General features: G+C 44.4%; 2 protein-coding genes across 2 annotated transcripts in view; one reads left to right on the top strand and one right to left on the bottom strand.

The window, feature by feature from the left end:
* Window positions 1–6904, top strand: part of LOC139266982 (collagen alpha-2(IV) chain-like) — a 160909-nt gene extending 154005 nt beyond the window's left edge. The window contains exons 14-15 of the mRNA XM_070884621.1: window positions 4256–4327; window positions 5064–6904. Of these exons, the coding sequence (XP_070740722.1) occupies window positions 4256–4327; window positions 5064–6904 (1913 nt within the window). The remainder of the gene's footprint in view (window positions 1–4255; window positions 4328–5063) is intronic.
* The window catches only part of nt5dc1 (5'-nucleotidase domain containing 1), a 796921-nt gene that overhangs the window by 606976 nt on the left and 166825 nt on the right, over window positions 1–23120 (bottom strand). The gene's annotated exons all lie outside the window — the stretch shown is intronic.

Raw genomic sequence — 23120 nt, 5'->3', positions numbered from 1 at the left:
CGACCCCGCTCCCACCCGACTGGACCCTCCCCTCCCCAACTCCTGCTCCCGCGCTCCCCCCCGCCCCCCCGACTGGATCTGACCTGACCTCCCCCTCCCCGACCTGACCTCCCCTTCCCCGACCTCCCTCCCTCCTCCTCCCCCCACCCCCCGACCCGAACCTCCCTCCCGACCCGACCCAACGCCACTTACCTTCGGTCCTGACGGCAAACCGCTGCCTGAAAGGCCTGCCTGAAGCACTTTCACACAAACAGGTAGGAACATGGTTTATTTAATCTTTTCTTTGCTTATAAATTTTTATTCAGGTTGGATTTATTTGTATAATATTTGTATAAGTATAACTATGGATTTATTGTAGAATTTAATGACTTCCCATCCCCCCCCGCCCCCCACCTCGTTCCCGACGCCTAATCTGTAACCTGCGCCTGATTTTTTAATGTGTAGATAAGGTTTTTTCAAGCGTACAAAAATCTTCACTTACTCCATTCTAAGTTAGTTTGGAGTACGTTTTCACTGTGGAAACTTTGAAATCAGGCGTCAGTGTCCAGACACGCCCCCTTGTGAAAAAAAAATTCTGTTCAAAAGTGAAACTGTTCTACCTGACTCGAACTGCAGAAAACTAAATGTGGAGAATTCCGATTTCTAAGATACTCCGTTCTACACCAGTTGCTCCTAAAAATCAGGAGCAAATCATGTGGAAACTTGGGGCCAATGTGACAGTGAAAACTTTGAAATTACCTTTACGCAACTGTGTCGAAAACATACCTGTAGAACTTGATAACCAACTGCCATACTTGCGGCAAATTTCAGCTTGCCCAGTACATCAGCTTGTAATATATTTTGGGTTAAATCCTTTTGCACTTAAATAGGAAGTTTTTATTGAATAGATGCCAACTTGACTGAAAGCACTAAAGGAGCTGTAAATGCTCCATCCACCTGAGCCAAAATGAGTTGAATCTGGATGACAATGCAAGATCAGCAGATATAAATAATTGTTCTGGCAGTTCTGTCAAAAAGCACATGAGTGCTGAGTGGCAGTGGGATGCCAGAATTCTGTGCATGAGCAGCTAGTGCAGAGTTAGCAAAGTATTTTTTTTAAACTACTGTTCAACACTTGTTGGGAACGGCTGCTCATGTCACAACATTGTTTGCAGTTTTAATGAAGCTTGCACACAGTCTTCACATAGACTCCCTGCTGCTCAACCACACTGGGGCTCATCGAGTGCATTGAAGGCCTCTTGATGTCAGCCTTGGCTCAGTGGTAGCATTCTAGCCTGAGTCAGACAGTCATGGGTTCAAACCCCACTCTAGAGATTTGGGGCTAGAAATTTGTCACCGTAACGATCGATTTAGCTTCATTTTTTGGCATTAAAAGTTTTTTTTTGGTGCTAAATAAATTTAAGGACATTTTGCTAGTTTCGCCAGTGGTGTAATGCCGTCGTTAAAAAATAAGGGCCAATTTTTCTTAGAACTGTTTTTGTGGCATCACTCAACGCCAAAACCAACGATAGTGCTACTTTTGAGTTTCCCCAATAAGGACATTTTTAAGGACAGTGATAAATACCGATTTGAAAAAGCTTGCCTTAACTGGTCGAGTTCTATCGAAATCGGCGTTAACGGCGCCATCTTGGGAAATATATTTCCCCTCATTATTGTTAAACAATAGAACAACCTGTTTCTGGCTATTATTTTACCTGAAATATTAACTTCAACAAAGCATGCGCTACTGTTGAATTATTTGAAAAGGCTCTCTTCAACAACGAACAAGGCACTAAATAAATCCAATCACTGGTTCGTTTGCAGTGGACCTGCTAAAGCTAACTCGCATGCTCACACTCCGAATTAGCTGGGTTTTTTTTTTAATTGCCTCTTTGAAGACAATATTAACTTTATTTTATTGGAAACTATTTTTAATTCTCCACAATTTTGAAGCAGCAATGTTCCTCTTTTCAAACACCGGGTTGTTCCAAAAAGAACAGGTACAACTGTGCCTTCAGAAAGTCAGTATAGATCGGCACCAGCTACCAATAAATGCTGCTTTGCAGGTTGGGTGTTGATACAGGTTGTGTGTGAAAAGTTGTTCAAAGAAAAGTTCTCTGTGGGCCGCGCGGTGGCAGCAAAAAGACTCAGAAATGTCGCAAGGGAAGATGCACCAGCCTTGGGAGACCATTCCGTGGGTCACTCTTAATAAAGATACATCTTCAAAGACTAAACTCTGCAAAACCACTCGCGATTCAATTTACCTCCCTCACCCCAATCATAAAATAGCGAGGGCCTCCGCAAAGGACTACGTTGAAAATACAAATCAATCAGCCTATGCAAAACGGGAACATTTAAAGTTAATGCATATTTTTTTTTTAATAAAAGAGTTGAATATTATTTAACAATTGCAATGTACAGATAAACCCTTTCGGATAGCACTGCCTTTCTAACCATCCAACTACAGAGCAAGAATTGAACCAATCCAGATGTTAATGACAATATGAAAAGCGTTCATCTCTTTCAGATTTTTTGCGCATGCGCAGAACGGGCGTTATTTTTAACGTGAAAACATTTATCTCCATCCTTAAAAACGGTGGTATTTTAACGCTACGCCAAAATTTTAAAAACTTTTGCCGAAACTTAAGTCTTACTTTTTTGCCGTTATTTTGGCATTAAAAAACAGCCATTCTTCGTAAATAAGGCCAAAAAAACGTTGCTATTCTTAAATGTGGAAATTCTAGCCCCTGAGCACATTATCTCAGCTGACACTTCAGTACTGAGAGAGTGTGAACTGTCGGAAGTGCTGTCTTTCACATGAGGTCTGCCCTCTCAGGTGGACATAAAAAAAACCATGGCACTATCTGAATAAGAGGAGGGGAGTTCTGGCCAATATTTATTTCTCAACCAACACATCTTTGATCACTTGTCTGTTTATGGGACCTTACTGTGTACAAATTGGCTGTCCACATTACAACAGTGACTGCACTTCAAAACTAATTAATTGGCTGTGAAGCACTTTAGAACATCCAGAGGTCATGAAAGATGCTATATAAGTGAAAGTTCTTTCTGTCATGCCAGCATGGACAATAAATTGTGGCACCTGCCATCATATTATTAACCTCAGCGGGGTCATAAGTTAGTGGACTGGTCAAATATTAGCAGCTGATAAAAATGTTAGAGCAAATTTTGCAACTGTCCTTCCAGAACACAGCTTTTATGTGCAAGATGCACATATTGAGAATCCAGATGCAGAGGTCATTGTGCCCCATTAAAACACGGGCCACTAATTATCACTCCTACCTGAATTTCCAATTAGTGTTCTAGCAGAACAAAGCTCTGTACAGAGGGTAAAAAATCAAAACATTTATGCTACATTCCAGTCTATGTACTACAGTGATGCAGCCTGAACTTTGTTATTATTACTTTTCCCCCCAATTTTTCCTATGAAAAGTGATCTGGATTGGGAACCCTGGATTATTTGCTCTTCCTTAACAGAGGAGTGAAAGATCAATTACAGTGCCCCTACCACTGCCCAATTTAATATTAGCTAACTCAGCAGAGATTGCAAATTGAACGTGGGGGCATTCGTGATGTGTAAAGCACACCTACTCACAAGATACAATTACTGAATCATCAGAGAAGCCTCAGTTAAAACTTTTTTGAGGTATTATTCTGAGGATACCTCTTCTTGTCTCACCTAAAAATAATTTACCTAACAGTTATTCCACTAAGTGAAGCAGATTGAGATTGGCACTTATTATTTTGCTGAACATGTTCCAGCCAGAAGTTTGAGGGTTCAATCCCATGCAGAACTGGAGTACAAATCTAAGCTGTCATTTCAGTGTAATACTGGGGGAGTGCTGCATTGCTAGAGGTGCCAGTTTTCATACAAGATATTACATCAAGGTCCTGTGTGCCTATTCAGGCAGATATAACTTTGTGAAGAAGAGCAGGGAGTTTTCCCAATGTCTTAGCCAACATTCATTCTCAAGCAACAACACCAAGAACTGATTAACTAGCCAGTCATTGCATTGTTGCTTGTGGGACCTTGCTATGTGCTCACTGGCTGCCACATCTCCCTGCAACACAACAGTAACTAGACTTCAAAAGTAATTCATTAGCTGTGGAGCACGGGGATGTGAAAGGCGCTATATAAAAGCAAGTTCCTTCTTTGTTTATAGAAGTCACTGAGTTTTGCAAAATGCTGCTTTCTTTAATGTATACTTTTATTGTCCTTCTAAAACAAACCTTTTTATTGTCCTTCCCAAAACAGATTATAGTATAAAAGGATATGATTCTCAGAACTCTGAAGATGAAGGGCAAGAAGACAATGATGAAAGCAGAGGTGAGCAACATCCAAGTTTTGTACATATGAAGAAGTTATCCATCAAAAACCTCGAGTAGTAGAACAAATCTGGAAGCCAAAATCAATGCTCTCAATAAGATACAGGTTGAATCTCTTTTATCCGGCACCCTCGGGATCTGGCCTGTGCCGGATAAGGGATTTTTCCGGATGAGGGGTAGTCACGTTAAATTGAATGGTACAGGTACTGAGCGAGGGGATATCGGGGCTGGCTGGCTTGGGGCTGGGAGCGCGGCAGAGAGATTGTGGGGGGGGGGGGGGGGGTGGCGGCGGAGTTGTGGCCGGTGGATCTCGGGGTCAGGCCATTGATTGCGCGAGTCGGCAGGGAGGAAGAACTTCAATTTGTTCATGTCAGAGTTCTGCGCATACACCACCCGGCGGCCAGCAATGGTGCCGGACGAGGGGTGGTACCTGATTACCTGATAAGGGAGTCCTGGATAAGGGAGGCTCAACCTGTACCTTCACCTAATTGGAGTAGATTTTCAAACTTGTAACCCGGGCATAAAACTGGTGTTGCAGATCAATCGCCCTTTTTAGAAACTGCCGAATTTTCATTATAATTTCTAAATAAATTATTTAGCAGTTGAAATACTTTAAAGCACTATAGCACTTCACTGTACTGTACACCCAAAAAGTCAGGGAATATTATTAGATTTTTAAAAATGGAACACATGTCAAAATATCCCAATTTAAACTACACTTAATTTTGTAATTATAGATATAGGAGGAGAGCCTGGATCACCAGGTCCACCTGGACCACGAGGCCCACCAGGAGCTCCCGGAAAAACAGGCATTGGGATGCCAGGAGCCCCTGGCAAGCCTGGAATGCCAGGAGCACCAGGATTGTCAGCTATGGGAAAACCAGGCATTCCAGGAGCACCAGGAAAGTCGGGTGAAAGAGGAAGTCCAGGAGGAAAAGGTGACCGAGGATCTCGTGGAATGCCAGGACCCAGAGGCAGTACAGGTGCGCCAGGATACCCTGGGCCTGCGGGGCTGTCTGCTGCTGGTAAACAAGGTCCTCAAGGGCCATCAGGTTCTCCAGGAGCAACTGGGCAACCTGGAGAAAAAGGAATTCCAGGACACTTAGGCCTTCCTGGAGCAAAAGGCGAAAAAGGAATAGGAATTCCAGGGCGTCCTGGTAGCAGAGGGGCAACAGGGTCACCAGGACCACAAGGACCAGCTGGATCAGCAGGATTAGGAAGTATCGGCGCCCCTGGTCGACCTGGCCCACCAGGTGAGAAAGGAGCAATGGGCCCAGCAGGCCAACCAGGATATTCAGGTGCACCAGGTCAAAAAGGACAACCAGGAAATCCTGGTTTACCTGGAAGGGGAAAGCCTGGAGCAGATGGTGCACCAGGGTCATCAGGAGCTCCTGGAAGTAAGGGTTCTCCTGGCCCACAAGGTTTACCAGGTGCACCTGGAATACCTGGTTTTGGAAAATCAGGTTTACCAGGACTCAAAGGAGAGCCTGGTTCTATAGGCCCTGCTGGTTACCCGGGAGAAAAAGGTGAGGCAGGAGCAACTGGGGCACCTGGAAGTCCTGGATCTATAGGATCACCAGGTCTATCCGGACCACAAGGCCCAAGAGGCTTGCCAGGTGCAAGTGGTGCACCAGGAGAAAAAGGTCAAACAGGACTTGGTGGTCAGCGTGGATATCCGGGATCAATAGGTTCACCTGGACCTGGTGGTGCCCCAGGAAAATCAGGATCTCCGGGACAGCCAGGTACACCAGGCCAAGAAGGACAACGAGGACAAACTGGTTCCAAAGGTAGTATGGGACCTGCTGGTTCACCTGGTAAATCAGGAAGTCCTGGCGCTCCAGGTCGTCATGGACCACCAGGGTATCCTGGCGAAGCAGGAACAAGAGGATCTACAGGATCCCCTGGTCCAAGAGGTCCATCTGGCTCTCAAGGTGCTCCAGGGTTTCCTGGAGAAAAAGGAGATCCAGGACCTCCTGGTCCACCAGGTCCTACTGGAGATTACTATGGGAAAATGACAAGCGGTGAAACTGGTGCACCTGGACGTGAAGGACCACCAGGCCCTCCAGGCCGTCCAGGCCTTCCTGGACCACCAGGCCCACCAGCAGAAATAATTATGCCACCAGGCAAATATGATTATAATGGCTACATCAAATCAGGAGAGCCCTCAGCTGGATTACTCAGTCCATATCCAGCTTTTACAGCCATTCTTTCCAGTTCATATTACCCAGCTGACCAACCAATAGCATTTGACAAATTACTAACCAATTCAAATAACAACTATGATCCATCAACTGGGATTTTTACATGTGAAATATCTGGCATCTATCAATTTTCTTATCAAATACAAGTCAAGGGAGCAAATGTTTGGGTTGGATTATTCAAAAATGATGAGGCTGTGATGTACTCATATGATGACTATACAGAAGGTTATGTTGATCAGGTCTCAGGCAGTGCTACATTATATCTACATGAAAATGATCAAGTCTATGTACAGTTACCTACAGAAGAGTCTAATGGTTTATATTCTTCTGACCTCATGCACTCAGCATTCTCAGGGTTCCTAATTGTCCATTCATGATACATATCAGTTTGAAAATATGGAATTTTGAGTTGATGATCTATGTTCTATTCTGAGTGATGAGCAACACAATTTAGTTAACAGAACAAATTCAAAATAGATAAAGAACTATCTAATGGAAGTGAGCTATTGTTACATTATGAAACATACAGTTCTGATCAACAAACTGCTGTGTTGTAGTCATCTAAATGTCATTTGCTTGAAACAAAATCCTTCAGGTTTATGATATGCACCCAGGTGACAAAGATGCAAAATGGTCTTCTGGTAAAAATACTTTTCCAGAAATGATTATCTGGATTTTTACACAATGTTAATCTTAGATTTTCTTTTTAAAAAGCTCTGTTGTCATATTGTCAATTTAACATTCCGTTGTCCCTCTGTGTGATATCAAGATTTTTTAAGTGTGCCATTTTGCAGAAAATATTCATGTAAAAATGTATTTTGTTACTTGATATTTACTGTTTCATAAGTATTCACCATTAACAACTAACCTTCTCAATCTGATTCAGCAAAACTCAGTCTGGAAATTATTTTCAATAGTGTTTTTGAAATTCAAGTACTTCAATGGTTAATCATTTCCCTTTGTGTCACGATCTGTCTATTACCATTACTTTCTGTATTTCAATAGTAAATTACATTACTTATTTCGCTATTCAATCTTTAAGAGGCATATTATTAATGCTAGATGAATCTAAGTGACATTGATAATGTATATTTATGTACTCTCCAGAAATATACATGCGTCTAAAATGCAGACACTAAATTATATTGTAACATCACAAAATATTTCTGTATGCAATTGATCTGTGACACAGTGGATTTCTCAAATCATGCAGAATTAAAAGGCATTTTTGTTACTTTGCAGTTAAATAAATGATGATTGTTACAAACTTCAAGTGTACACTGGATATTCTCACAGGTTCATCATCCATTGTCAAATTCATAAGCTGACCTCATGATAAGTATCCTCCTGACCTATGATCAGGACCTATGATACCTTTATTGCCAAATATCTAGTTCAATGATAGCATAACATAGGGAGCCATAACAATAGTCGTTGTATGCATCGGCTCCTGTCACCTTGCAATTACACCCCAGATTTATTTTACATAAATTAAAAGAATATTGCTTTACAACAAATATTACCTATTTTGCATTTCAGTTATGACATGAAAAATAATAAATTATGCAGATTTTGTCCTTGATATAGACCCATCTCATTTTACACGTCAGTAGTGCTGAACTGACTGCCACTAATTTAGTAAGCAAAACTTCTTGGTCATTACTCCAGACCCAAACCAACTAACTTTTTTCTCCCAAAATGGAACTCAAAATCTTAACCTCTGCCCCTCCCTCGGCTCTCTGTGTTGAGAAATGAGATTCCAATCAAAACTAGTACCACAACCAAGAATCCCCCCCTCTTCCCGACCTTAGTGTAGGAGCCATGGGAACTGCATTGGCTGTTTAGCCAGGCCTCCAACTGTGCTCAAATTAAAGCAACAATTTGCATTTATGTAGCATCTTTGATGTAGTAAAAACTTAGCACAACACTTCACAGGACACTGAGTTGCATAAAGAGATATTAGGACAGGTGACCAAAAGTTTGGTCAAAGAGGTAGGTTTAAAAGCAACTTAAAGGAGGAGAGGGAGGTGGAGAGGCCGACAGGTTTAGGGAAGGAATTCTAGTGTTTAGGGCCGAGACAGCTGAAGACATGGCCACCAATGGTAGAGTGATGAAAATCATGGATGCACAAGAGGCCAGAAATGGAGGAGCGGAGAGATCTCGGAAGGTTTGAAGGAGGTTAGAGAGATAGGAAGCGGCAAGGCCATGGTGGGATTTGAACACAAGGATGAGAATTTAAAATGAAAGCGTTGCTGGTCTGTGAGCCAATCTAGATCAGCGGGCACAGGGGTGATGGGTGAACGGGACTTTGTGTGAGTTAGGATACGGGTAGCAGACTTTTGGAGGAGCTCAAGTCTTCAACAGCATCTCCCAAACCTGCGACCTCTACCACCTAGAAGGACAAGGGCAGCTGGCACATGGGAATACCACCAGCTGCAAACTCTACTCCAAATCACACACCCTCCTGACTTGAAATATATCGCCGTTCCTTCATCGTCGTTGGATCAAAATCCTAGAATTCCCTACCGAATAGCACTGTGGGAGTATCTTCACCTTATGGACTGCAGTAGTTCAAGAAGACAGCTCACCACCTCCTTCTCAAGGGCAATTTGTGATGACAATAAATGTTGGCCTCGCCAAATCCCATGAATGAATAAAAGAAAATAGTGGGAGACTGGCCAGGAGAGCATTGGAATAGTCAAGTCTAGAGGTAAGAAAGGCCTGGATCAGGATTTCTGCAGCAGATAAGTTGAGGCAGGGGTGGAGTCAGGCGATATTACAGGGGTTGAAGTATGCGATCTTGGTGATAGAGACTGGGGTCAAGTTTCGGCCGCCCGCTAGAACAGCACACATCGGAGCGATCTGCCTAATTTATAGAACAAAAATTGCGCCGAACACTTACCTTGCGGTTCTCAGATAGCTGTAGGCCCAATTCCACCCAGAGCTACAGCCCTGCACCAAAAACAGTGCCAGCAGCTGCGCGCGTGCGCAGTAGCTGCCGGTGTCCTGTCTCCGGGGAGACGACCCTATCCCAGGCCAAAGGGACACTGCCCCTATCTCCGGCTGAGTGGCCTGCGTATCTTACCTCGGCAGCGGGGCCCACCCGCCCGGCCTCTTGCTGGGGGCGGGCCCCACCTGAAGAAGTCCTGGCAGCCAGCGTCGTCGTTGTCGTTAGCGGGGCCCACGCGCCCGCATCTCGCTGGGGCGTGCCCCGCCCGAAGAATCGGCGGCGTCGGCAGCCTGGCATCGGCTGCGTGCGGGGCTTCTTCTTCGTTGTCTTCTCTCTTCCCAACCCCCCCCCACATCTTCCTCTCTTCTCTACCCCCCCCCCCACATCTTCCTCTCTTCTCTACCCCCCCCCCCCACATCTTCTCTTCCCCCCGGCCCTCATCTTCTTTTCCCCCACCCCCCATCATCTTCTCTTTCCTCCTCCCCCCCCCTCTTCTCCCTGGTGCTGCAGTAGGTGAGTAGAAATAATGTTTTATTTATTGAGTGATTTTTTAAAAAAATTTAATTTTTAATTTTTTAATTTATTTGGATTGATTTATTGGTTTATTTATTGATTTATTTATCATTTATTATTGATGATGGCTCTTTATTTGTAAAAGTGAAGTGTTTAATGTTTGTAAACCCCCCCACCCCCACCCCATCTCCCGTTCCTTACACCTGATTTTCTAAGTGTAGGCAAGGTTTTTCTGAGCGCACAAAAACCTACACTTACTCCAATCTAAGTTATTTCGGAGTAAGTTTTTGCTGCCTAAACTTGCAAAACAGTCGTAAGTGGCCGGACACGCCCCCTTTTGAAAAAAAAAATCTGTTCTAAAATGAAACTGTTCTAACGCACTAGAACTGGAGCAAACTAAAGGTCGAGAATTGCAATTTCTCAGATACTCCATTCTAAACTAGTTGCTCCAAAAAAATAGGAGCAACTCAGGCCGAAACTTGACCCCATTATGTGGTCGGAAGCTCAACTCAGGGTCAAATAGGACGCTGAGGTTGCGAACAGTTAAGCCTCAGACAGTGGCCAGGGAGAAACAGATGGAGTCGGTGGCTAGGGAACAGAGTGGGGACATAAGGCAATGGCGAACCTCTGTAGCATGTGCTTACAGCTCCCCCCCTCCATTAAATTTAAATCATATTGAGAGTGTACACAATTCTAAAAGCTACTATTAGAATAGAATGTGTAACACTCTCGCCTGAGTCAGAAGGTTGTGGGTTCAAGGCCCGCTCCAGAGACTTGAGCACAAAAATCTAGGTTGACACTCCAGTGCAGTACTGAGGGAGCGCAGCACAATCAGAGGTGCAGCCTTTTGGATGAAACGTTAAACCGAAACTCCACCTGCTCACTCAGGTAGATGCAAAGGATCCCACGGCACTATTTCGAAGAAGGGCAGGGGTGTTGGTTGCCAGCTTTCCTACATTACAACAGTGACTATAGTTCTAAAGTACTTCATTGTGATGTTTTAGGGTCGTGAAAGGAACTTTATCAGTGCAAGTTCTTTCTTTCTTACTTCAATTTCTACCTGAGCTAATAGACCTAATCAACTTGTGCATTCCTGGCAGTTAAAGCCCTGTGAACTAAATTTAATTTAATCGCAATATTATTATACACACATCCTCTCCATCTCCAAGACCACCAAAATCATTGTTCTTACGAGGCCCACAATAATAATCTGGTCCGCTGCTGCCTGGAACCCCCCTCCAAACATATCTGCTGGCAGTAGCACTGGCTCAATTTTCAGGCTTCAATCCAGCGAGTTATGTCTGGATGCCTGTTTTGTTCCCCACAACTCGCCTGCCAAATTTAAATAAAGCCAGGGGCTCAAGATCACGGGGCCCCTTCGCCACCAGAATTGGCTGTAAAACAGTCGTTCAGATGGCTCTCCCAGCCTATATCTGGGGGCTCTGTCATTGATAGACTTGCATGCATTCAACTCAAAAGAACCTTCTCAGCTAAGGAACATATCTTCACATCCAAAATGGGCTTCATGCTGTCACTTGTGTATCACTGTATGTCAAAATGACAATTGGTTGTACTCTGGTTACAGAAGACAACCAAAGAACGCAAACTGAAGACGGTCTCCCTAACATGTGTGCTTTAAACCCAAATATGGAGGAATCACTTGGACTTGTAAGGAGGCCATAGATGGTGTCAGAGTTGTGGGAGTTGGAGGAATACCATTAGGTCAGGGTTCGTAGAAACTTTCTTCTACTCTTCCCTCCATCCTAGTTTCTCAGTCAGTCAACAAAGCATATAGAGAATTGGTTTACTATATTCTTCCTACTGAAAACTATATGTGAAGGCTGCTCATAAAAATAACACTTGCATTTATATAGCATTCTTCATGTGCAGGACAATAAATCAGCATTTTACAATACCAGAAAAAGGATAATGTGGCAAGGGAAAAGGGTTGAGGAAGGGGCAGGGTAACTGCAGGCAAGCGAGTTTTCAGAAGGTATCTTGAAAGCAGGGAATGTGACGACCAAGTGAATGGAAGAGGGTAAAGATTTCCAGAGGCAGAGTTCTGTGGCTGGATAAGTGTCCAAACAAGTGCAAGTGCAGTGAGATTTTGGAGAATAACCCATTGTGTTACTATTAATGAGGTTTTAACAAAATCTTCATGGCCAAACAGTTGCAACACAGCTACATCAAAAACTAAGTGAGCCTGAGAAAAAACGAAAAAAAGTGAAAGAAAAAAAATTAACGAATGAGGCGTAAATTCTCTTTCGCAGTCTTCAGGCAGGGCTCTTAAAATGGAACTCACTCAACAGATCAGGCCCAAGCAATGTTGGACTCCTATTTTTTTCATCAATGTGTTGAAGAAACAGCAATATCCTATGAACTGCTTAAAGGACATTAAAATGTAATTGAAATGTTATTAATTTATACGGCCCATCAAACTACAACAAAATGCTGAAGTGTGGAAACTTGAATGGAGCACTTTACTGAGTGGAGAACCGCCTTAACTTCCAGTCAGTTTTTGCCCAATTTACAGCTCTGGTCGCTGGCAAAAATACATTTCTACTTACTTGTACTGACCCCGACGGTTGAATATCCAAGTGACACTTAGGGTTAAGTATAACAAGTTTGCATATCAGAAATGTGGCCATGAGTCAGGTATGCTAAACTGGATGCCCACATTCCTATTATACAATCCCATCTCATAGAGCTGCATGTCAGGTGTGCTCCTGCTTAACATTTATCCATTGCATCTATGGTCACACAAGAGAATCATCAAGTCATAGAAGTTTATAGCACAGGAGGTCATGTGGCCTATCGTGTCTGTGCTGGCTGAAAAAGAGCCATCCAGCCTAAAGAGGTACTTGGAAAAAGGACTGGAGGGAAATGAATGCTCCTGGATCTATACCCCAGCACAGCCATGTGCGAAGAAAGGGAGAAAAGCAAAGATAACTAGGAAACAATATCAACTACCCACAATCTATTTAACAAAACATTCTTAAAAGTAAAACTTCCACATAAAATTCAAACATAACAGGATAATATGAATCAATACAAACAAATTAGACATTCAACAAGTTAACTATTTGCTGTCAGTAGTACAGGGTATCAGATTATCAAATGTTTCTGTTTTGTTTTAATTTAGGGCCAGGATGCCATCAAGTTCTCACACTGCTGCCCCCTTGTATTGAAACGTCCAATCATCTCACGAGTATCTTCTTTCTTTATTTGTATGCGAATGGAAAGTGGAAGCACCCACTTCACACCCACACCTACTTTTTCAGCAAACATTATCACACAGTAAAGATATCCCTTAAAGTCTGTAATGCTATAATTCATCATCATCACAGGCAATCCCTCAGAGTCGAAGATGACTTGCTTCCACTCTAAGGCCCCAAGTTTCGACATGATTTGTTCCTGATTTTTTCGGAGCAACTGGTGTAGAACGGAGTATCTTAGAAATCGGAATTCTCACCATTTAGTTTGCTCCAGTTCTAGTCAGTTAGAACAGTTTCACTTTGGAACAGAATTTTTTTTTCAATAGGGGGCGTGTCCGGCCACTTACGCCTATTTTCAAAGTTTCGTCAATGAAAACTTACTCCAAACTAACTTAGAATGGAGTAAGTGAAGATTTTTGTACGCTCGAAAAAACCTTGCCTACACTTTAGAAAATCAGGTGTAGGTTACAAATCAAGCGTAGGGAATGGGAGGGGGGTGGGGTTTAAAGGGAAGTTTACAAACATTAAACACTTCAGTTTTACAAATAAAGAGCCATCATCAATAATAAATGATAAAAACATCAATAAATCAGCCAATAAAATCAATCAAAAAAAATTAAGAAGAAATAATTTTTTTTTTAAATCAATAAATAAAACATTTTCTACTTACCGACTGCAGCACCAGGAGCCCTCCAACAGCATGCTGGGATGCCCCCCCCCCCCCCCCAGTGTGTCTCTGTCAGTGTCTCTATCTCTCTGTCTGTCTGTGTGTGTCTCTCATTCTCTGTCTGTCAGTGTCCGTGTTTCTGACAGCGAGGGGAGGGGGATTAGAGGGAGAGAGGGGAGGGAGCAGAGGGAGGGATGGGGGAGAAGGGGAGGAGGAGGGGGGGAAGGAGATGGGGGGAAGGAGATCGGGGGGGAAGGAGATGGGGGGGGAAGGAGATGAGGGGGGAAGGAGATGGGGGGGAAAGGAGATGGGGGGGGAAGGAGATGGGGGGGGAAGGAGATGGGGGGGGGAAGGAGATGGGGGGGGGAAGGAGATGGGGGGGGGAAGGAGATGGGGGGGGAAGGAGATGGGGGGGGGGAAGGAGATGGGGGGGGGGGAAGGAGATGGGGGGGAGGGGGAGGAGATGGGGGGGAGGGGGAAGGAGATGGGGGGGGAGAAGGAGATGGGGGGGGAGAAGGAGATGGGGGGAGAAGGAGATGGGGGGGGAAGGAGATGGGGGGGAAGGAGATGGGGGGGAAGGAGATGGGGGGGAAGGAGATGGGGGGGGAAGATGGGGGGGGGAAGGAAATGGGGGGGGGGCAAGGAGATGGGGGGGGGGGGAGGAGAAGGGGGAGGGAGGTTGAACGGGCCGGGCCCGAGACTTCGGGCAGGGCCCGTCCCCAGCACCAGATTTACAGGTAGGTGGCGTTGGGTCGGGTCGGTGGGGGTGGTGGGAGGGAGGTCAGTTCGGTTCAGGTCGGGTCAGGGGGAGGGAGGGAGAGGGAGGTCAGGTCGGGTCCAGTCGGGGGGGGGAGCGGAAGTCGGGTCGGTGTCGGGGGCGGGGGGGCGGGAGTCTAGTCGGGTCGGGAGGAAGCAGGAGCTGGCCGTGGGAGGAGCCTTATTCACGCAGTCCCAGTGAGGCCATTCGGCCAGGGCTAGGGGCTGTGTACTTCGGGCCCCTCCCACACAGTTTCGGGCGCCTGGAGCTACTGCACATGCGCGCCCACTGTAGCGCGCATGTGCAGAGGTCCCGGCACTGTTTTCAGCGCAGGGACCTGGCACCGCCCCCTACAGCTCCTGCTGCGCTGCACCGAGGGCCAGAGGACCTACAGGGAGGTGGAGAATCTGGAAGTTTTTTTTAGGCGCACTTTGTGGCGCGAAAAACTGGCGTCCAGGTCGGGACTGCGCCGTTCTAGGCGCGGCTCGAAACTTGGGCCCAAAAAGTGAGTTCTCAGGTGACTGAACAGTCCAATGCGGGACCTACTGTCTCTACACAGGTGGGGCAGACAGTGGTTGAAGGAAAGGGTGGTCGGGGAGCCTGGGTTGTCATACATTCCTTCCGCTGTCTACGCTTGGTTTCGGTTTGTCTTTGTAAACTGTAGCACCATGGACATACAGGCGGAGAAATTCAATTTACGTTCACCCATTTTTCAGGTGTAAAATCAAAGTACAATCTCCGAATTTCAGGTCAGGATGCCCTGTCCCCAAACTATGTCGGAATTGCACCAATCGCCATATTGGACCAGGCTACTTTTAGAATTCAGGCCAGTTGCCAGAAAGCAGCACTGGGCTCATGACTAGATTAAATTAGGGTCCTGCGCTTGGTTAAAGACCTTTTTGTTAAATTGAACTGGGAGCGCTGGATACATTCATTTTTAAATCTACCCACTAATCCTTGGTGCTAACAGCCATGAAGATGGTGGCACCAGCTTTATTTAAAGGGATTCTCAACTCATTCAGGTAAGTCTCTCATTAGTCTTTCTAGACTGCTCGTGGGCTTTTTTCCTGCTGTGTTGGCTGCTGCAACTGAGTGTAAAAAATTTGGACAGATACTTTTTGAAGCGGCAGGAAAATCTCTGTGCAGCGGATTTTGCAAAAACTTAGACCGTACTAATATGGGTGTGCTGCTCGGTCTGCCATTGACATTGGATGATGATGAGAAGCATGAACAGAAAATGAGAGTTCCGAGACCTGCAGTTGCTGGGGTAAGAGGGTGAAGGAGGGGAGGGCACAGGATCAAATCACAAATAAAGCCTCTGGCTCTGAAGGTGCCTGTGGCCCTGAATGTTTATGCCTCAGGGTCATTCAAGGTTGCCCATATTGTGCTCATTTTCAGTACAAGTTGAATTTCTCCCCACAAATTGTAATGATGAGTAATCCTGACGCAGAGCTTTGTGTCATGGGAGCATATAATGGTAATCTGGTCATACAGATTAAAATGCCCAATTCACATTCAAATTCCTGATTTGCAAAGCTTTGTGCCATGAATCTGTTTTCACGGACAGTTATTTGGATTCAAGAGTAATTTTCCAATTTTGCACTGTCATGAAGAGATTTGACCACCGAGAGTGCATATTAATTTTGGAAATTCGGGGGAACGAGAATTTTTAATATGCAAAATTGGAAAATTACTCTTGAATCCAAATAATTGTCCCTGAAAACAATCAGAAAATGTGAATGAAAATAAATGTAAGGAAATATAATTGATAAAAAACAACAACTCTTACTGGTCTACGACTCCCACTGTTGACCTGATCCAATACTAAATATCAGAGTTGTATGGGTATTAAATACTAGTAAGCTTGGGACATCCATATGAAAGCTACATGTTCTGCTAGACCTGGAACTCAAAGTGTGCAATACATCAATTAAAACACTCAGTTGGTTTATACAACACTAAAACCAGACTCCTGTAAGTAATTGCTGCAGATAATTGAGAGTGCAGTTAACATGAATGTGACTAATTAAGGTTTTACTGTATCCCCAACAATATTAGTCAAACTGTAAAACGCACATTTATGAAATGGTGAAAGAAAAGTGAATGTTTTTGTATTAATATTTACAATAGTGGGTCATGTGTCTTCAGAAATTAAATTCCAAATAACATACCGCATATAATCTTTGTAAATACTATAATTAGTACGTAAGAGAACTGGTTCATCTGTCATTTTGTTATCCACCTTCTAATATACATTTTTACACATTTTAATTTGCCAACAAAATCCATGGATTTTACTGAGAGTATGAAGCATGGCATTTAAGAAGGGATGTTACTGCAATTTCAATCCATTGGCAGATCTACAAAAAAACTGATCTCCTGGGCCTCACTTGGGATCACCAATTTGCCCAACATTAGTTACTAGAAAGAAACTTAAATTTCAAATACTTTCTGAGGAAAGCGTACAAGTCTGAAGCAGATACATAATGAAGTCTGATGAAAAGAGTATGATGAACATCTTTGCAGTAGTCAGGAAAATATATTCGGGGCGGGAAAGGGAGGGGCAGGTGATGTTGAACACAAAATCATAATACCCTTACATTTTAAACTTTTCCTACACAATTGTGGAAAGGACTGGTAATCTATAAATTAGGAAAGAATCACACCTAGGGTGCATTTACAGTAGTTATAGTACAGGCGGAAAAGCGGTGAGAGATCGTGGTGGAAGTGCGGCAAATGAGGGTACAGGGCCCAGAAGAGCTGAGGGCCCAGGGGCAGCATAGGTCTGCCCACACTGCGTATGTGTGCGCACTAGGTCCGTGCAGCAGAGCAGGTCTCCAGTCATCCTGGTTAATCCTTTTCACTGGATAAAGGCCTAGCTCTGTCAAGCCCGTGTGGTGGCTGTTGTGCAACAGTCACCACATGTTAAAAAAATCCATGCACAGGCATCTTCCACCCCTCAATTGGAGTCCAGGACTGGAACATCAGATCCTTCATTGAAAGATCTGTGAACTCATGTGGAAGCAAGTCATCTTCGTTTGAGGGACCGCCTACGATGATGATGATGATGAGTATAAATACTGCCTAAATCCTGATTTCAGAGTGAATCACAGCTAGGGAGGAAGTCTGACTTCGCTTCCAGATTTACACAGGTTTGGCATTGGTGCAAAGCAGAAAGTGTTTCTCTGATACTAATACTGCAGTACAATTGTATTTTTTTTTTTAAAAGGGATTATCAAAAGTAAGGCAATTATTTGAACTTGTGTGCCAGTTCAAAATGGTGGACAAATCATAGCTCTTGATCAATTGTACAACGAAAATGTACTTACAGTTGTTACAACTTTAGGGTTTGATCTCGATATTCCCTTGGGTAAAGTGGTGCTGGTCACTTCTATAAATTATCCTGGCACCTTACATTCAGGGATATGCCCATACTGACCAGTTTCTAACTGTATGATTGTGTAGCCCAGGGATGTAACAATATCACTTTGTGATCTGAAGTGGCCATTCACATCGTTCACATGTGTGCTTCAATCTCTTTGAAGGTGGACCGAGAAAACACCAGGTACAACAAGATTAGATACAATTTGTTAAGCTGCTTTATTTTACAGCACGTGAACAGACAGGGAAGCAATTGTGATCAGATTCATTTATCTGAATAAGCGCAACTTGTCTTTGTGTAATAAAACAAAATAATGAACATGCTATGCTTCGCCACACTTATTTGACTTAAAAAAAATAACTACTTTACTGCTCTTCATACTCCTACTGAGTCAGAAGGTTGTGGGTTCAAATCCCACTCCAGGTACTTGAGCACATAAATCTAGGCTGACACTCTAGTGCAGTGCTGAGAGGGTGCTGCACTGTCGGAGGTGCCGTCTTTCGGATGAGACATTAAACCGAGGTCCTGTCTGCCCTCTCAGGTGGATGTAAAAGATCCCATGGCACTATTTCAAAGAAGAGCAGGGAAGTTATCCCCGCTGTCCTGGCCAATATTTATCCCTCAAATCAACATAACAAAATCTGTTCATTATCATATTGCTGTTTTTGAGAGTAGCTGTGTGCAAATTGGCTGACGTGTTTCCTACATTACAACAGTGACTACATTCTAAAAGTACTTCATTGGCTGTAAAACGATTTGAGACATCCGGTGGTCGTGAAAGGTGCGATATAAATGTAAATCTTTCCTTACTTCAAATTTGGCCGAAGCTCGTCAGCATAGCTTCTTTCTTGAACACCTGATTAATTCTGCAGCCTTTGTTGAACTTGACAGACAGCCCGTAATTCTATCTTTGATTGTATTCCGCTCTGTTCACAGCCAGAAAGGAACAGGGCCATCCAATCATCATCATTATCATAGGCAGTCCCTCGGAATTGAGGAAGACTTGCTTCCACTCTTAACATGAGTCCTTAGGTGGCTGTACAGTCCAATACGAGAACCACAGTCTCTGTCACAGGTGGGACAGGTAATCGTCGCGGGGAGGGGTGGGTGGGACTGGTTTGCCGCACGCTCTTTCCGCTGCCTGCGCTTGATTTCTGCATGCTCTTGATGACAAGACTCGAGGTGCTCAGCATCCTCCTGGATGCGCTTCCTCCACTTAAGACGGTTTTTGGCCAGGGACTCCCAGGTGTCAGTGGGGATGTTGCACTTTATCAGGGAGGCTTTGAGGGTGTCCTTGTAACATTTCCACTGCCCACCTTTGGCTCGTTTGCCGTGAAGGAGTTCCGACTAGAGCGCTTGCTTTGGGAGTCTTGTGTCTGGCATGTGAACTATGTGGTCTGCCCAGCGGAGCTGATCAAGCGTGGTCAGTGCTTCGATGCTGGGGATGTTGGCCTAGTCGAGGACGCTGATGTTGATGCGCCTGTCCTTCCAGGGGATTTGTAGGATCTTGCGGAGACATCGTTGGTGGTATTTCTCCAGCAACTTGAGGTGTCTACTATACATGGTCCATGTTTGAGTCATACAGGAGGGCGGGTATTACTACAGCCCTGTAGACCATGAGCTTGGTAGCAGTTCTGAGGGCCTGGTCTTCAAACACTCTTTTCCTCAGGTGGCCGAAGGCTGCACTGGCGCACTGGAGGCGGTGTTGGATCTCGTCGTCGATGCCTGCTCTTGTTGATAGGAGGTTCCTATCATGTTGATATGGGAAGTGGTCCACGTTGTCCAGGGCCACGCCATGGATCTTGATGACTGGGGGACAGTGCTGTGCGGTGAGGACAGGCTGGTGGAGGACCTATGTCTTGCTGATGTTTGGCGTAAGGCCCATGCTTTTGTACGCCTCAGTAAATACGTTGACTATGTCCTGGAGTTCAGCCTCTGTCTGTGCACAGATGCAGGCGCCGTCCGCGTACTGTAGCTCGACGACAGAGGTTGGGGTGGTCTTGGACCCATAGGTGCTAGATGTTTATCAATTGCCAAGACAGGCTAATGAACTGCTTATTATTTACAGTCTATAGGGAAACATCAAAGCCAGTACATCAGTATTTAACCACCTAGTGCATTTTTTAACATGGTGAATACACTTGGCTTTAAAAATCCAACACTTAAGTCATTTTTTATTTCCTTTCTGTGGAAAATGGTAAAAATATTCTCAAAAGTTAATAGACTGATTCCCGGGATGGCAGGACTGACATATGAGGAGAGACTGGATCGACTGGAGCTTTATTCACTGGAGTTTAAAGGATGAGAGGGGATCTTATAGAAACATATAAAATTCTGATGGGACTGGACAGGTTAGATGCAGGAAGAATGTTCCCGATGTTGGGGAAGTCCAGAACCAGGGGACATAGTCTAAGGATAAGGGATAAGCCATTTAGGACTGAGATGAGGAGAAACTTCTTCACTCAGAGAGTTGTTAACCTGTGGAATTCCCTACAGCAGAGAGTTGTTGATGCCAGTTCGTTGGATATATTCAAGAGGGAGGCTAAAGGGATCAAGGGGTATGGAGAGAAAGGAGGAAAGGGGTACTGAGTTGAATGATCAGCCATGATCTTATTAAATGGTGGTGCAGGCTCGAAGGGCTGAATGTGTCTACTCCTGCACCTATTTTCTATGTTTCTTTGGGGTCAAGTTTCGGCCTGAGTTGTTCCTATTTTTTTGGAGCAATTAGTTTAGAATGGAGTATCTTAGAAATTGCAATTCTCGGCCTTTAGTTTGCTCCAGTTCTAGTGAGTGAGAATAGTTTCATTTTAGAACAGATTTTTTTTTCAAAAGCGGCATGTCCGGCCACTTACACCTGTTTTGCAAGTTTAGGCAGCAAAAACTTACTCCAAACTAACTTAGAATGGAGTAAGTGTAGATTTTTGTACGCTCGGAAAAACCTTGCCTACACTTGGAAATCAGGCGTATGGAACGAAAGATTGGGGGGGGTTTACAAACAGTAAACACTTCACTTTTACAAATAAAGAGCCATCATCAATAATAAATGATAAATAAATCAATAAATAAACCAATAAATCAATCCAAATAAATTAAAAAATTAAAAATAATAAAAAAATTAAAAATCACTTAATAAATAAAAAATTATTTCTACTCACCTACTGCAGCACCAGGGAGAAGTGGGGGGGGGGGGTAAAGAAGAAGATGGGGGGAGGAGAAGAGAAGAAGATGGGGGGGAGGAGGAGAGAAGAAGATGGGGGGAGAAGAAGAGAAGATGGGGGGGAAAGAGATGGGGGGAAAGAGAAGATGGGGGGGAAAAGATGGGGGGGTGGGGGAGAAGAGAGGAAGATGGGGGGGGGGGTGGAGAGAGATGACGAAGAAGAAGCCGGCCCCGCCGAGGACTTTGGGCAGGGCCCGCACGCAGCCGATGCCGGGCTGCCGCCGATTCTTCGTGCCAGCCTGATGCGGACGGGCCCCGCCGCCGACGAGGAAGCCGGGCCCCACATGCAGCCGAGTGGGTGGGCTCCAGCCACAACGAGGTAAGATGTGTCAGGCCACTCGGCCTGGGATAAGGTCGTCGCCCCGGAAACAGGATGCCGCCAGCTACTGCACACCCGCGCAGCTGCCGGCACTGTTTTCGGTGCAGGGCTGTAGCTCCGCCCCCAGCAGCTCCTATTGCGCAGCGCCGAGGTGGAATTGGGCTTCCAGCTATCTGAGAATCGAGAGGTAAGTATTCGGCGCAATTTTTGTTCTCTAAATTAGGCGGGCCTCTCCGATGTGCGCCATTCTAGTGGGCGGCCGAAACTTGACCCCTATGTTTCTAATAGTATTCATTTATGACTCATTGTATAGGTGCCCACTTTTTGCACAGTGCTGGATAATATAGCAACTCAAATTGCACAAAACATCTGAGAATAAATTTCCAGCTACTATTATTCAGTTATCTGAGTACTTAAAGGTAGATGTATGCATCTCAAATTTCATTGGATCTATTGTTATATGGTCATCAAATATTTTCAGAATTTTAATCCGTGGGACAACAACTTCCATTTATATGGTACCTTTAAACATAGTTCTCCGCTAATATTAGCAGGATTGAAATCAAAGTCCATTGGACTGCATTGGAAGTTTTAAATTTTTGCTTCAGCTGGTGATGGAGTTGTACATACTGCAACTACAATGTGATCGGGCCCCAGGAGAGGCGTGAGTTCGGGGCCAGGGGCCCAGGGGCAGCACGGGCCAGCCCACACTGCGATACGTGTGCGCACTAGATCCATGCAGCAGAGCAGGTATCCAGTCGTCCTGGGTAATCCTTGCCACTGAATCAAGACTTAGCTTTGTCAAGCCCGAGTGGTGGCTGGTGTGCAATGGCCACCACACGTTAAAAAAATTAATGCGCAGGCATCTTCCATCCTTCAGGATGTGGTTCAGGACCTGGAATATTAGGTCCTTCATTGGAACACCTGTGAACTTAATCTTTTTTGGCGTGGAAGCAAGTCATCCTCGTTTCGAGGGACTGCCTATGATGATGATGATGATGACGACGACATACTACATTCTCGATCTGATCTCACTGCTTGTTCAAATTCAGTTCCTGCAACTTGCATTAGTTTGTTTTGATGCAAAGCCAAAATCACTGCAAATCAACACAAAATTTGTAGCCCAACTGGAGCATAAGTAGGTATGGAAGATATTTTATGGCCTGTCCTATTAGTCAGTAAATCTGAGGTGAATTATTGAAAATTTCAATTAGATATGACTTACTGACAGCACAGCTTTGAAATCATAAGTTCTACATGACATGTAATAATAGCCCATTAGTCATTTCGTCAGTACAGTTAATGGTGTCTAGCTAGTCATAAAAAATTACTGAACTTAATTTTCAGTTTTATTTTAAAATCGGGGCACCACTAAGTGCTGTCTATCTAATATTGCAACAGTTCAAATGAAAATCATTTGATGTTGGGCAGTGCAATCATAAAGTCTGTATCGTTATAATTGCAGGGAGTTGGAAAAATATAGGATTATAGATATCTGATATCATTAAATTGTCCAACCATGAAAATTGCTAAACAATATTAATAGAAGAAAATATAAATCTCTCCCCTTTAT

Source organism: Pristiophorus japonicus, chromosome 7 (assembly GCF_044704955.1).
Source record: "Pristiophorus japonicus isolate sPriJap1 chromosome 7, sPriJap1.hap1, whole genome shotgun sequence".
NCBI lineage: Eukaryota > Metazoa > Chordata > Chondrichthyes > Pristiophoridae > Pristiophorus > Pristiophorus japonicus.
This window is presented reverse-complemented; position numbering and strand designations above follow the sequence as displayed.